General features: G+C 32.3%; 1 protein-coding gene across 1 annotated transcript; it reads right to left on the bottom strand.

Moving 5' to 3' along the window:
* Nucleotides 1-2,401: 2,401 nt before the first annotated feature.
* HELRODRAFT_66726 (hypothetical protein) lies at nt 2,402-13,787 on the bottom strand (the record flags this gene model as incomplete). Its single annotated transcript, XM_009024208.1, has 30 exons — nt 2,402-2,479; nt 2,575-2,654; nt 2,835-2,878; nt 3,393-3,548; nt 4,229-4,422; nt 5,146-5,223; nt 5,409-5,523; nt 5,831-5,905; nt 6,059-6,134; nt 6,174-6,266; nt 6,330-6,570; nt 6,778-6,836; nt 7,122-7,292; nt 7,603-7,665; nt 8,079-8,182; nt 8,291-8,379; nt 8,915-8,978; nt 9,419-9,568; nt 9,942-10,099; nt 10,478-10,603; nt 10,796-10,858; nt 10,963-11,038; nt 11,191-11,259; nt 11,540-11,696; nt 11,814-11,881; nt 12,032-12,180; nt 12,330-12,455; nt 12,548-12,650; nt 13,402-13,470; nt 13,729-13,787. 30 exons carry the CDS (start codon nt 13,785-13,787, stop codon nt 2,402-2,404), a joined length of 3,153 nt encoding a protein of 1,050 aa, XP_009022456.1.
* Nucleotides 13,788-16,812: the final 3,025 nt, after the last annotated feature.

Raw genomic sequence — 16,812 nt, forward strand, 5'->3', positions numbered from 1 at the left:
CTTCCACCTTTTTCAGTGCCCNCCTCACACCACTACATCTCTTATGCACCCATTTCTGACATCCTATACACAATACCGAGTTAGCCTTCACTCTCCTGTCACATACCCCACAGGGGTCTATTTTACTTATCACTCGCTCCCCACCTTCCCCACTCACCATTACCTTCGTCTTACCAATATTAACTTTTAATCCTTTCTTTTCAATAACACTTTTCCATCTGTCAAATTTTAACTGCAATTCTTTCATTCTATCAGCCATCAAGACTAAATCATCTGCATACAAAATCTCAAATAACAACCCCTCCATTATGTTTCCACACACAACATCCATCACAATTTCAAACAGAAACTGTGATAACACTGATCCTTGATGCACTCCTACCTTAACACTAAAAGCGTCCGACATCCCCCTTCCAACCCTCACCTTTGTCTTTTCCCCTTCATACAGCTGCATCACAGCTTTAACAAGTCTCTCATTCACTCCTTTCTTCCTCAACGCATATTCAATGACCTTCCTCGGTACTCGATCAAAAGCCTTTTCTAGATCCACAAAACACATGTACAATCTTCGTTTCTTCTTTCTATAATTCTCCTGCAACATTCTCACCATGAGCAACGCATCCACCGTTCCCCTACCAGGCATAAACCCACATTGCATTTCATTAACTGTCACCATATTTCTCAACCTCCTCTCAAGCACCCTCTCCACTACCTTCATTCCGTGCTCTAGCAATTTCACACCCCTATATGACCCACAATCTCTCACATCTCCTTTGCCCTTATACAACGGCACCAACACACTGTGACGCCAATCCTCAGGTATACCTTCATCATCAAACATGCTGTTAGCAATTCTCATCATAACTTCAATTCCTATCACCCCACTCGCTTTTATATGTTCTGCCGCCACTTCCGAAACCCCTGTCGCCTTACCTAGTTTCATTTCTCTAACTGCTTTCTCTACTTCCTCCATCGTCACCTTCTCTATAGGTCCGTGTGTGACCGCGGATTCCACATCTCCATCCCACTCATTCTCTTCATTCATCAACCTTTCCATATGAGCTTTCCACACCTGAGCTTTTTCCTCCTCATCTATGCACAACTTGTCAGATCCATCCCAAACACATCCATTCCCTATAATATCTTTCCTATCCCTCATTGACTGCTTTGCTACTTTGAACATTTTCCTCGAACTCACATCAAATTCCATTTCCTTCATTAACCTATCTGATGCTTTCGTTATTGCAGTTGCCACTGCCTGTTTTGCAACCTTCTTAGCCTTCCTATACTCAGACTCCGCTTCCTCCGTCATGTCCCTTCTCCATACCCTAAACCTCTCCTTTTTGACCTCCAAAACCCTTTTTATATCTTCATCCCACCACCACGTCTCACCATGCCTATACTTTCCTTTCGCCCATCCACATACTTTATCTGCCGTAGTCAACACACAGTCCCTGTATCTCTCCCAAACATCTCCATCCTTACCACTCTCCCAATTTTCAGCCACCTTCACTTCAAATGCCTTCTTCACCTCTGCATCCTGCAACTTCCATGTCTTTCTCTTTGCCCCAAACTTATCCTTCTTCCTCCTCCCCATTTCTTTTGATGTCACATCCATCACAACCATACTATGCTGCAGCATACCAGGTATCGCCTTCACATTCTTCACATACTTTCTATGTTTGGCCCTTACCAATATATAGTCTATCATTGACCTATGCTCCCCTGACCTATATGTAATCAATCGCGCTGGTTCCCTTGTAAACCAGGTATTCCCCACCACCATGCTATGTGCATCCGCCAACTCCAACACTCTACGCCCTTCCACAATATATGATGATGATCATGACTATGACAATCGCTTAAAGTATAAACGTTTGGGGTAAAAATTTGAAAGCAACGTGAATAAACACAAACGAAAGCGTTTCTTGCGAATGAAAATATTTATAAAATGAAAATAATTTTCTATTAAAAGAATCCTCAAATATTTGGAATGGTTTGAGAGAGGATGTTGTTAGTGTTGATATGAATATATTAAAACAGTAATTTTCTGATAAAATGAATGTTGAGTATAAGTACGATTGTATGGTGGGGTGGATCTGACATGAAGCGCGAACATGGGAGGAATCTTTGAACGGCTGAATGGCAAATATAATTAATGCACAAAGCGCTCGCCCATAAATCAACAAACCGTGATGTCACGTTTTACGATTTTTGAGTTAACATAATCAACGTTTTAGGATTTTTAATAGTAATTTGATATTTGTATGTACATGTTGGTTGTATTTTTAAAAATTGGGCATAGGGAGTTTGCTTTTTTGTTGCCTGTATTTTTCATAATAACAATAATAAATTAAAAAACAAAATTTTCAATTCATTAAATACTAAAGAGCGAGTTCAACTATTTTTTGTGTTTTGTCAAATGTTTTGTCGCTGAAACTTTAACTTTTCCTGGCATGTTCCTCGAGAGATCAGTGTCCTGAAATGAATAATATTTATGGTAATAATAACATAATAATAACAATAATAAACATTAACAACAGCAATAATAATAATTATTATTATTATTATCACCTTCACACTCTTCAAAAGATCCTTTTCCATCTTTGACGTTGCTTTGTCTTGCATGAACATCGCAATCGCCATCTTGGCAGCTGTGTGCATGAACATCATTTTATACAAAATATCCCTTGGTACAAAACATCATTTGATACAAAACATCATTTGATACAAAACATCATTTTATACAAAACATCATTTTATACAAAACATCATTCAATAAACATTACATTGATACAGTACAATACAGCTTAAGTTAGAAACGATCATATAACCTTTCCCTCGTTTTGTAGTTCCAGGTGTTAACTTGACTTTAAACCTTCAATGATTCACAGAATTTAATCATTAATCATTTAATTATTCAATTGTTTTGTATCAGCTACCATTGTAATGATCATTCCAGAGGCTTGAATTAATAACTGTCATTTACATACTTTTAAACATATTTACATATACACTGTGAACTATGAAACAACCACTGGTTAAAACAAAATTTCAGACATTGAGATAAAACTTTGAAGAAATAATAACGTGCCAATAAATCTTCCCCTGTCAACTACTCTACACTGCCTTTCATTAGATATTTGAAATTTGACTACGCCTTCTTTACCCAGAAAAGTTTTTTACAAATTTACTAAAAAGAAATACTATTTGAATTACACATTAAGTTATACCCACAACGTAAAAGGAGGGAGAAAATTTCAGTTTGTTAATTACTTATTCTATAAATCATCACCGTTTTTTGATCATCAAATTAGAAATATTACCGAAAGAGCCACAAAATATATTTAAAACGTCTCTAACGAGATATAAACAGATAATTAAATACCAACTTGTAGTTGGTGATGGCGTTGTATGGAGCACAGACAGGAAGACAATAGAGCAGGATGTCGTCGGCATGGGTCGTTCCAGTCAACGAATCCAACAAATTCAACTCCTGACCATTCGGGTTTTGTTGATTTGAATGAAAAAAACAACGATAAGGATAACTGTTGAATCTCGTTTCTCATAAGATTTGCGGATGCAATGACAGTTTGGAAAGCTTGAATAAAATATTTTCGGTGAATTGATGCATGCAGCTTTTCAAGGCAGGCTTTAAGGGTCGTAGGCCCAACAGGCAGCGGATAGTTTTGTTGAGGTTATAAATTGTTGCAATAAAATTTAAAGAATTTGCATGAAAAATAAAAAAACACTGGCTCCAATAAGAAAATCATGTACAAAACAGTAAAAATGTCGAGTATGCAAAAAATGAAAAAGGTCGACATTTCTTCTAAAAAGTCCAGGCCCCACAAACAATTTGCGGATCGGCCACTGTATTTCGCTAAAAATGAGTTAAAGGGAACAAAGTGAAATAATGCCTACTTGATTTAATTGTTTGATTTCCTCTTCCTGGTCCAAATCATCATCTTCATTTTGAATCAACTGCTTCTCTAAAGTTCATATGCATAAAAATAAATAACATCAAAATTAAACATGTTTGGTTATTAGAATTAATTATCATTGAAAAGAACTCAATTTTACTTATTTGTTTATTTATTTATAGCTATATTTACTTTTCTCACTACTATGTACGTACGAAAAATATATAAAAAAAAGTATAATTAACAATGAGCAAAAATGTAAAGATAAATTAAAATGAAATAAATTTATGAAAAGAAAGACGCGTAACCAACCATCCAACTTGAGAACACCAGCTTCCTGGCCTACCGGCACGCTAATCGTATTTTGTTCATTTTGTTCACTGGTGGTTAGGTGAGATGACGATGATGCCTGTACTTTGTTGGATGCTTTCTTCACATTTGCTGTTTGCGTATTTTTCTTCTGCTTCTTTTTTAATTTTTCTTCGTTTGGTCCCTTGCTAGACTGAATAGACAACGGACAACAACGTTATTGAATGTTAGAAATGTATGCAATGTAAATTTATTTAATTGATTGATTGATCGATTGATTGACCAATGCTATAACGTCTAATATTCAATAACGCTGGAGTAATTTCCTCTTTTCATAACGGACTGTTTAATTACATTCTCATTGGAGGTAGGAGAGGTCTAACTAATTTTCATAATTCTTCTCAAAAACCATCTCAGCAGCGTTAATCCTTTTTTTCCATTTCTTTAAAAATTGTCCGGAACTCAGAGCGTAAGTGAGCACAGGAAAAATGTAACTCCCTAACCCACTTTAAATTTGTTGATATTCTGATTTTACTGTTAGTGAGGATATTTTTCATTTTATGGTATGCATTTTTCGCCATGGCTATCTTCCCTTTGATATCCTCATCACATTTACAACTTGAGGTAATCAGATTTCCGAGATAATTGAGGCTGTTGACTTGTTTCACCTGTTTACCATCAATGATTATGGAGCAGATCGAGAGAATACACACACAGCCTTGCCTAACACATATCTTTATTTCGACAAAACTAGTTATTTAGTTACAAACTTTCATCGCTGCTCTTTAGTGCCAAGAAGGTTTTTGATAACTCCCGTGAACTAATATCAACATTTGTTGATCATTTCTTAGAACAATGCCCTGTCAGAGAGGTTAAATATTATGCTAAAAAATGAAATGAAATGTTGGATCCTCACCGCCAACAAAAACATCCTCATCTCTCTCTCCTCTTCATCCTGATCTCCATACTTCTTCTTCATCTTTTTTAATTTGCTCTGAGAAAAAATAAATTGAATGACAAAAAAATTTGTGAAACCGAAAAATGTAAAATATTGACAGCCGAATTGCAGAAAAATAATAATGAACACACAAAAAAATAGCATGCAAACTTGTGAAAGAAATAAAAATGAAATAAGAAAATGTTTTAATTTAAAAAAAAATGTTAAGATAAACAAAAAACCTTTTGCCCTCTTTTCAAAGGTCCCTGCTTATTAGCATTATTGTTAGGAGCATCGTTTGGTTGTGCTTGCTTGGGTTCGCCAGCTTCCTGCCGAAATTCAAACATGATTTTAATGCTACCTTATCATAGCAAAGGTTCAAACTTAATAACAAAATAATATCCCAAATAAACATACTGAAGATGCATTTGTGTGTGACTCTTTCTTCTTATCTCTAAAAATTAAAAAAAATTCATATTGTACATAGATATAATGAAAAGAAACAAATATAAATGTAGCATTATTGAATTAAATATTGTGAATGAACGATCAAAAAGTTGCTTCCAACAATTTTTATCACCACGAAATTGAGATTTAGTTAACGATGATGCTTCAAAGTTGAACAATCCCCTACATTTCACAGAACATTAGAATTTAACAAGACGTTACGCACCTTCTCTGTTTGGCACTTAGTTTTGCAGTTCTCTTCTGTTCCACATTCGAACTATTCAAGCGATCTCTGCAAAAAACAAACCACAAGGTAAGAGTCGTCATAACTTATTCATCAAATTATAAAATTAATCAAACTCTCTGTAACAGATGCTTCAACCAGCCATGCAATATTGTACAATGCAGAATATTACAATTTAAACCCGGTAGTAAAATAACTAACTGTTTATCAGCGTCATGAGCATCCAACTCATCTTCAAAATGGTATTTAATCTGCGTGTCAGGATATCCAATATCATCTACGTCTATGACATCTTTTCCATGTTCGTTTTTAACACAGGCAGTTTCATTTTTATTATCATCTTTGTCATCGTCATCTCTTTCTTCTTCATCGTCTTCCTCCTCTTCTTCATCTTCCTCATCATTTCCATCTACTTCTCCAGCAGGGCTTGCACTACCATAATCACCCTTCCTGTCATTCTCCTCAACGTTACCGCCTTCACCCCTATCTTCCTCATTTTTGTTATTGTTAACATCTTTCTCTTCATCCAGTTTCGTAGAGTTATCCTCATCAAGATGATGATGATGATCATCCTCATCATCATCATCGTCGTCATCATTTTCATCTAAAAGTTCGACATCCTCTGACGTAACAACTGACCCCTCTGCTGACTCATCCATTTGGCCTTTGACCCTTCTCTCATTCCTGTGTAGGTGCATGCACGATTCATCAACCTGCAATAAAATGTAACTATCAACATCCAATCAGGCCCTACAGTTTAGTACTGGATTGGTGAATGATCACAACTTTCAAGTTTTCCATTCGAAAACTTTTTAAATAATAAATCCAATAACCAGAATTTTTAAAAATTTTTAAACAAGGTACTCTTAAAGGTTAAAACATAAAATTGTGTGAAAGTTTAAACAAAAAAAGCAGGAAACCTTGAACAAAAATGCGAATCCATAAATAAGATTCGAGGGAGGAAGATAATTCTTTTTTCCTAGAAGATAAAACATAAAAATTTGGAAAAAACCTTCTCCTGTCAACCCTGACACTAAATTATATTCAAACTACTGTTGAAATGAGGTGCACACGTTAAATAGTTAATGAAAGAATCATAGTTCTAAACCAAATTTTTTAAAGTATGATAATGAATAACTTTTAATTAATAAAAGTTACTATGTAAAATCTGACACAGTGAACTTTTTGTATAAACATAAAACAAACAAAAACGAAAAAAGAGAAAGACAGACAGCGAGGGAGGGAGAGAAAAAAAGAAAGAAACCTCTGATCATGAAACTTCCAGTGGTGAGGTACTCGCCAGTGGGTGCTGTCTTGGAGACCTGGTGATGGTAAACCCACCAAGAGCTGGTCACCACTCGGGCTTCCCAGGCCACACTGTTGCAGAGAGCCATGCAGCCTGCTTCGTTTAATGTCACCGGCGGCACTGGTTCACCTTTAGTGTTGTTATTCAGTTGTTGAGATTTGGTTGTTATATGTTGTTGTTCAGTTGTTGAGATTTGGTTGTTATATGTTAATGAGATAGTTGTTGAGTCATTTTTAAAGATGTTTAGTTAGTCAGTAATATTAATTTTGAAATACTTGTAAGGTAAAATACATATAACGAAACTAAATTAAACAGCAGAATTATTGCCACCATTGCTATTATTTATTACCAAATTAACTAACCCTTGACAATGTATTCAATCAAACGACCAACATTAATTTATTAAATTGACCATTGATAATTTAGTAAATAAACTGACCAGTAGGATTTTTAATGATGACACTGCTTGCTCCATGCAGATCAGCATGAACGTATATGTCACCTGGTGGGCATTTTGTATGGTAAGATGATTAATAAACATCAAAAACAAACATTTTGTATGATAACGTGATTAATAAACGTCATGAATATTAATTTTGTATGATAACATGATTAATAAACATAACCTTATATTCATTTTGTGTGATAACATGATCAATAAACATCATGAATATTCATCTTGTATGATAACATAATTAATAAACATCATGGATATTCATTTTGTAAGGTAAGATGATTATTAAACATCACCTTATGGTCATTTTGTAAGACATTTTATTATACATCATTTGATGGGGTGATGATAACTGAACACGATTTTTACGATGATGAAGACAATGATATCAAAAGTCGATAGTGATGAAAAATTGATGATAATAATGATGATGTTGAAAGCGATGATTTTAAAGGACATACCAGATTTAAGGTACTTTTTGACAATGAACTCATTTTGTTGTTGGTCCCTACCTCCTATGACAACATAATTTTCAGAGCTTATGAACCAGAGAAACTTCTCAAACCTAAAGATAATCATTAAAAAAAACAATTTCAGCGTTTTAACATTATTTAGATGAAATGCGTTGAAAAAATATGCACTAAAATTACAAGCAAATCATAAAAAAATCGACCAATGTGTTTTTCTTGATTTGATGATGGTGGCCACTTTTTGCACTTCCTTCAATGTTTGCATCGTCTTTTTCTCTGCTGACTTGTAAGCCTGTGTAGTAATTTGTGGCTATTTGTGATCATTTGGGGTCATTTGTGATCATTTAATAAATTATAATTGTTTATTTAACAACATAATGACAACAAATTTCACAATAATAAATAGGTAGATCCTATAAAAAGTTCTAGGCGTTAGTTAGTTTGCAGAATATTCAAACATTCATCGGTCGCACGTTCATACGCAACGTGTGCTAATGTGTATATATATGATTAAATAACGAGTTTTAATTATATCCACCTCATTTCAAAAAATAACTACCTAGATTAACTGTATAAACGAATTCAAACGCTAAATTTTGATCTATTGATACGATGTGATCAAACATTCGGAAGTGTCCCAAATTTCAAACCAGCTTGGAATTAAGTGACTTAAAATTGCTTTCAAATATAAAATGACATTTACATTATTTTTATTTGTAACTCATTTAAACAGGTTAGAAATAAATAAACCAAAATTAATAATGAATGAATTGATGAACGAATGAACTGATGAATAGATGAATGAAATGAATAAATAAATAAAAAACCTTTGTTGAAGCATCCAGTGTCTTGAGCTCCTTCAAAGCAGCTTGTCGTTTCATATCAAAGTATCTGAATATACAATGAGCAAAATATTCAAATGTGTTGTTGATCCATTTACTAATTCAGCAACGTAAGAGCATTCAATGTTACTAAAGTGTAAATCTTAAGTTGTAGATGAAAAAAAATCTTTTTGATGTTTAAAGCAATAAAATAGTAATGAGAAAAAAAATTTAAAATATTAACAGCTGAAATCTCAACAGACCAATTTAAAACATTTGAAACAACTACGACCAAATGAAACGACTAAATGAAAGAGATGATATTGGTTGGGAGAGAGGAAAAGCATCACAAACAAAAAATTGAATTAACGAATCAAGTATCAATCAACCAACCAACAACCAACGTACCAACCAATCAACTAGCAAACCAACCAGCCAATCAATCAATCAAGTAATCAATCAAGTAATCAATCAATCAATCAATCAACCAATCAAATCGAACAAGCACACCTGCGAGCATTAGCATAAGCAGACCAGTTCAAATCAATGTCGATTTTCATTGGTTTCAAAGCGAGGTCATCTTCAGTTACATTTGATAAATAGGAGTTCATGTCAACATCTTCATCAACGTCACCATCCTCATTCATGTGCTGGGGAGGCCTAAGGTGAAACAAATATCATTTATTCATTCATTTATACATTCATTCATACATTTATTCATTCATTCATTCATTCATTCCTTAACAGTTAATTAATTTATTAATTATTATTATTAATTCATATAGTCATTTATTCAGACACTCAGGCTTTATGAAAACATTTTAAATATTCAATAACTACAAAAAGAATTAAAAGTAAAACTCCTCTTCTAAATCTATACAAAAAAATTAATGCAATTGCAATTTTTTCAGCGAAGTGGATATTTAGTAAAATGAAGAAACTTGAGAAGCACAGTGATGTGGTTGATTCGTCATCGTTAAAGAAAAATATCAAAAGTGTAAAAAACAGATAATAAGTAGAAAAATGACGTGACTTGAGAAGCATGGTGATGTGGTTGACGTCCAGTTTGAGGGCCTTGATGGAAGCGAGGACTTGATTATCAGTGGCCGCCTCTTCCACCATTTGTGTCAGGGTTGTCCAATCGACTTGCTGGGCGAGGGCATGACGAATTAATGTTATGGCCTGGTCTACCTGTTGGCGATGGTGTCACTATTGTGGTTGCTGAAGTCTCGTTGGTTCAGGTTATGTAGAGAGTAATTTACAAGTTGAATCAATTTCAATGTATCCCATTATCATTAAAAGTTGTTTAAAAACCGAAAATATAAGCAACCAACTCGAAAGTGTAGCACACAAACTTTTGGAAATAAAACCTCAATATAAAATTATAAAATAGTATAAGAACCGAAATTATGAACCATAATTTCAAAATAATTCTTTTTCTACAAAAATCATAAATAGATCTTCCAAGCAATATAGAAAAAATTGAACAAATAATATAAAAAAAACGTTGAACAAATAATTAGCGTTTAAACAAAGAGGTGAATGATTGAAGATAAAGAACCAGATGACCATTGGCAGGTTGAGTTGGATGAGTCGAGCTCTCCTCATGTCTTCCATCTGTTCCTCCTTCAATCCTTGCACTCTGCTCACGTGATCAGATTTTATATGCTCCAATTTCTTCAACGCTGTGTTCTCCTGTCAATGCAAACATTTCAACATTTTTGGATAATTAACGACTTACAAGATGTACTTTGTCTCTTGATGTTTTTAAGGAAAATCTTTGCAAAGAATTTAACCATCGTAAAATTATTTATTCGTTCATTGTTATTTAATATTTTATTAATTATTCATTTATTCAATAATAAATATTCATAATTATTTGATCACCTGTTGCAGCAGTTTTCTATCTTGCTTTTGAGTTTCAAGTTTTGAAAAAAATTCATCAATGGCCTTTACAAAAAAGTTCAATGTTCCAAATTTTAAAAACAATGAACACAGAAATATAACTTCAGCCATTTACTGTATTTAAAAACAAAAACAGATGAAAGCAGCACCTGATCAAAAGTTTGGAATTCTATGAATGATTTGTCTTTGTGCTGGTTGAATAAAACTGGATGAAACTCTGAATATCTGACGGATGTAAAGTATATTGTGGTAATTGAAAGATAACAAACTTACAAGCAAAATTGACAAAATATTTAAAGTAGTCAAAAAAATACTTGATTTAAAAATTAACAACGGATAAGTACGAACAATAGGAAACAATGGCTAAATGAACTAACATAACAACGTGATCGTCTTCATCTTTTTTGAACGTTTTCTCTTCCTTCGTGGTAATTATGTAGCCTTTCCTCTTTAATGAAAATGATATTTAACGACGAATGTTTTATTAACACATTGCTGCTAGAGTTCGGCGAGTAGTCATTGATTATGAAATGTGAAATATATTGAATCAGATGGAGATAGATAATTAGAAAAAAAACAGAACCAGTAAAAAAGGTTAACAAACTTGTGAGTTTGTGCACGGTTGATTAACCATAGTATCAGCTTTTGTTAAAGCATCCATCAGCAGACCAACATCTGACGTCATTTAACAATAACGAAAAATAGATGGAAAAAAAACAAAGAAACATTGAATAATAATTTAAAAATTTAAATATGTAAATCAGTTTCTGTATGATAATATTTGATAGAAGACCATTCTCAACGTGGAATTCATGTCCCAATTTTGCATTTGGTGGTATGCCAACGTCAAGTAGACAATGTTCAATTATGTGCCCTCCATACACTGTGTGGTTGGTGTGTGATGTAAAAGTTTTAAATGTATTTTAGAAGAATATTTCATTGTCTAAATTTTATTTTCATAAGAAAAGCCAAAGCTGAAAATTGTTACGAGATGGTGTACCAGTGTGTGGATTCAATATTTTCTTCAAATTGTCACCCATCTTTGAATTTGACAGAATAGCTTGCAGTCTGTTAAATGGTAAAAGTTAAGACATTCAAAAACGGTTAGAACTTAAAGAAACAAAACTAGTACAAATAATTTCATGATAAAGGTTGAAGATGATTGAAGGACAAGTGAATGGTAAATAATGAAATAGATATAAAAATATGAATGGGTACTTTTCCAGAGTGACAGGTTCTTGCTGTTGCTTGGCGAGTTGTAATGGATACTTCTCTCTGACAACAAACTTGACATCCTGGCTGTTGTCCGTACGAGGTCTTTGTATGTTCAGTATGTTGTATTCAAAGTCCGTCAACACTATGTTACCCTGCATGTTGAAAAACAACGCTAATGAAATTTAGGTACTTAATAAAAATATTTAGACATGTACAATCAACTTTGTACAGTTATAAGGATTCTACCTAATGCATTAACATTGAACACACAAAAAGACATGAACAACACATTTTCTCTTACTCTATCATACATTTCCAGGATAATGTGATAAGCGGCTTCTCCGGAGCCAAACTGCATGTCAACAATCCTATCAACTCCAAGCTGCTTAACAAACTCCAATCTACGACCTTTTAAGTGTTTTCGCATCTTTCAAACAAAATTCAGTGTTATCAGTACATTTGTTTGAATTTTAATTGAACAAGCAAGTATGTGAATGAAAAATTATCAAAAAGATTTACTTTCATGGCAAAACCAGATGGCATGATGTTTTTTGGCCACTCAAAATCTGTGCAATGCAGCCTGATGCCAGATTCAAGCAGCAAAACTGCCTTCTCATCAGTTCTGCAATTCATTTCAACCATAACTTAAAATAAATCAATTTCATCTGTTTCAATTTGTAAACATATATGCTTCCTAATAAGCAATATAATGACAGTCTGAACAAACTGTTCATATTACATCATGTTATAGACTAAAATCTTTCAACGATATTCAAATGATGAAATCTTGCATACTATCAAGTTAAAAACTAAATAAACATAAACCATGAGTTTTGAAAAAATAAAAGAATACACACACACTTACACACATACACCATCACCATTATCATCATTTTTTTATTTAATGTAAGCTCTTTAATTTTCAACCAACACTTTCAATGACTTAGGCAGATTAGTCCATGCAACTGATCTCAAAACTGTAACATACATTGATGTCATCCAGAATAAGGCAGACATCTGGTACAACCAGTCGAACATTATCATTTAATTCTCACCACTTAACATTACTTATCCTTCTTATTTTTTGCTTGTTTAACATTCATACACAATCACACATACCCACGCCAATCTACCCCCATTCACACATGCAATATATATATATATATATATATAATGTATTTTTGGGGGGTTTAGACTATCATAAATACAATTATTTATAAAGATCATTTCGTTTTCGGCATTATTCAACTTGTAGTTAAATAATGCCAAAAATGCAGTGATCTTTATAAATAATTGTATATATATAATATATATATTATACAATATATATGAATATAAATCTGTTATTGGATTAAATTAAAATGTTAACTTACTTGTTCAATTTGATGAGGAATGTTTTTGAGTCCACATCATAAACATTATTCACTCTCATACCAGCCAGCCTGTGTTGGATATGTAATCAACAAATAAAATTAAACCAGTGCATAAAAAAACTTTTCTTGTTGTTTTCTAACTGAACAATAAAGTCTAAAATAAATATATCATAAATGTGAAAGTTGTATGTATTGCATTCTACTATTGTATATGTTATAAAATCAACAACAGTAAAAACATGAAAATTTTTAAATGAATTTATTTAATTAAAATAAATAATAAATAATTGAATACAGAATCCGATCACTTCTCATGTTCATGCTTACTTATTTGAAAGCTCATCCACCAACACCTTGATATCAAAAGTTGTAAACTTCAACTTCATCACTGCAATTTGTCTTGTTTGTTTTGTTTGTTTGGATTTGGCTTAGCTTTGGGTTTGGACACTTTGATTTATTTATATTGATACAATATTACAATCTGTATATTTTAATTAAATTAAAAAGAAATTAATATTAAATTAAAAAATTTTGATTAAAACTTAATTAACTAGAATAGCATAAAAATAACTTTAAGAGTTAAACCCGACTCTAATCCAGCAAAAACTGTGCTACTTTAATTTTTAACACCACGACTTCTATCTGCCAGCATTTTATTTATCTACAAAAGTTTTTTTTCGTGACGATTGTGCAATCTCAGTTGCAGGCCATGGAATGCCGTCCGTGCTTTTCTTCACATTTTATTCTGGGGTTCTCATCACTTGTTTTGTAATATTATGTGTCAAAGGTTAATTTCGTTTCTGCATTTTTGTTTGTAATTCATTCAATATTTTAGTTTATATCATTTATATAACCATACACATATAAATAATTACATAAAAACAAAGCATGTTAGCCTGTAATCGAGATACCTGAAAGTCTACTCTATAACATTTGCAGCATTTGCTGACTTTTTAGAAACCATTAAATAGAAATGAGTCGAAATAAAAAGAGAATTGTTTTGTATTTTCATATTCATATTGTCAAAAAAAATTTTTTACAAAACGCCTCAAGTTTTCAATCTAGTGGACTCACATCGACCAACATATGAAGGACCTATGACACCATATGAAGGACCCACGATGTACTGGGACGCCAATCTAAATATTTTGTTGTAAACAAAATGAGTCAAAAATAAACAATATTTAAAGATCGTCTCAAACCGGTGTAGACACCATCATATTCACAGATACCCTACCCGATACCAATAGCTACAACTTTATTCTTCTAAATTTGAATTAATTTTTAATAAATTTAAAAGCTCTATTACTATTCTTTCTATAATCTTACCTGATTGTAGAAGAATAAACTGCAAATAAATGTTTAGATGGTAACGTATTGTATCTTTACCATCCTTGAATCTACCTTGAAACTACCTACCTTGAATCGTAACCACAGTGCAAAAAGCAGACCTTAGACATCAATTCACGCCATTACAACTAGTGTGTCTACGAACAAACATATATAGAAACTACATTTGCATATACACTTGAACATACAAACGTTGTTGCATAATATTCACATTTTTTTAAATAATTAATACTGAATAATTAAACTCGTTAATTGTAAGTTATTTGCTAATTAACATTCCAGTCCACAAATAGTTTGCAAGACAAAAATATCGATGGTGCGGTCCAGCTTTTTGTTGAATTAGCATCATAGTGTATAATATCTAAGGCTAAGCGAAGTGACTTTTACTCTAAACATTTAAGTTAAATTTAATAGCGCACACAAGTTTAAAATAACAAAAAAAAGAGGATCAAAGAAGAACAAGCAAATGCAATTACAAATACGTCGGTGGTTGGTAGCTATATTATAATACACTTAAACGCCGAAAATGAAGACGTTGACACATGAAAATATAAATAAACCTACAAAACACCATGCAGGTTACTTACACCGGCTAATCTGCATATGAAGATAGTGCCACTGATAATAATTTTCTAGACCCTCCCACAGCTACAAGTTCAACGTGACATAACTCTTATAATGTTCGACTAGCCTGTTTTATTTTTATTTTTGTCATACAAGGCAGAAAAAAATGTTATTCAGCATCTGCCGGCTGACATATCAATGAACTTTCTGCCTGTTATATTATAAAATAAAAGAAATATTTGAAATAATGTTTCGCATGCAAAAACTGACGCATGGGCAGATCTTTAGTTGACCTAGAAAGTAAGAGGTGGCTAAAGTTCGTGTCTTTTTTTTTGCGTGTTTGAAAATTTTTCCAAGGTGTTCATAAAATCTGTTTTTATAAAATCTGTTCTGTGTTTCAGAGCTTTTATCATAAATTAATAAATAGTTATTTTAAAATATCTTTTTCTCATTGGAATGCAAATTGGTGCGTGCAAAAAATAAATTAAGCGATACATACACATACATTTGACTATCTAGATCTCCTCTGTACTCTACTTCAACTACGACTACTAGTCTTGCCTTCGCGATACGCAACATTTAATCATTTATTTTATACTATAGTTGTTGTTGGGGACCAAATAAGGATACATCTTTTTGAGATTCTGGAAAGTGCGAAAGTGATATGGTATCATCTTCAATTCGGAATCATCTTCAATTTGGGACACATCTGTGTGACTGATGATCGCATAGAAAAAAATTAAAAAAAGAAAAAGGTATTTATTTGTTTTTAATTACTTATCATTTTTTTTATGGTGTTATGAGTTTAAACTTTAATTATTTAATAATATTAATTCATTTTATAATCTTTTTAATTTTATCTTTAGTAACTAATATAAATGAAAATAACAATAATTTTCATTTTTAAATAAATGTGAATATAAAAATTTAATTTTTTAGTATTAACATTTTTAATGCAGTGTGATTTTTAATTAAATTTCACAATTGCTGCACTGACTGATAGGTGATGAGTGGTACACATTTCAAATATCCACCCTACTGGAAACTCTAGAATAACCTATTGTGTCAGTGATGATTGAGTATGTGTTTGATGTTAGTTTTTTTTAAGCCACTCTCAGCCGCAATATATATTATTTTTTTACTTTAAACTTTTAAAGAACATAAGGCTTGCCAATAATAACTTTTTGAATTTAATGATAATTAAGTTACTGATTTTTTTCATAAATAAGCTGTTATAAAAATGTAAAATGGGTGAGGTGAAGGTGCTTGATTCAAAATTTTTTTCTAAAACTTAGCCTGCATTATGTTTTATCTATCTAGATTCTAGTTACTAGTATTTATAATATATATTTTATTTTTTTTATATTATGTAAAATAGAGTTTAAACTTTCAAGTTGTATAATTATGTTGTAGTATGCTCAAACAAACAATCAAAAGAATTTGGATAAATTATTTTAATGCATTCACCATATCATCTGCTTTTCCATAGGGATGACA

The sequence above is a fragment of the Helobdella robusta genome (genome assembly GCF_000326865.2).
Source record: "Helobdella robusta unplaced genomic scaffold HELROscaffold_4, whole genome shotgun sequence".
Classification (NCBI taxonomy): domain Eukaryota; kingdom Metazoa; phylum Annelida; class Clitellata; order Rhynchobdellida; family Glossiphoniidae; genus Helobdella; species Helobdella robusta.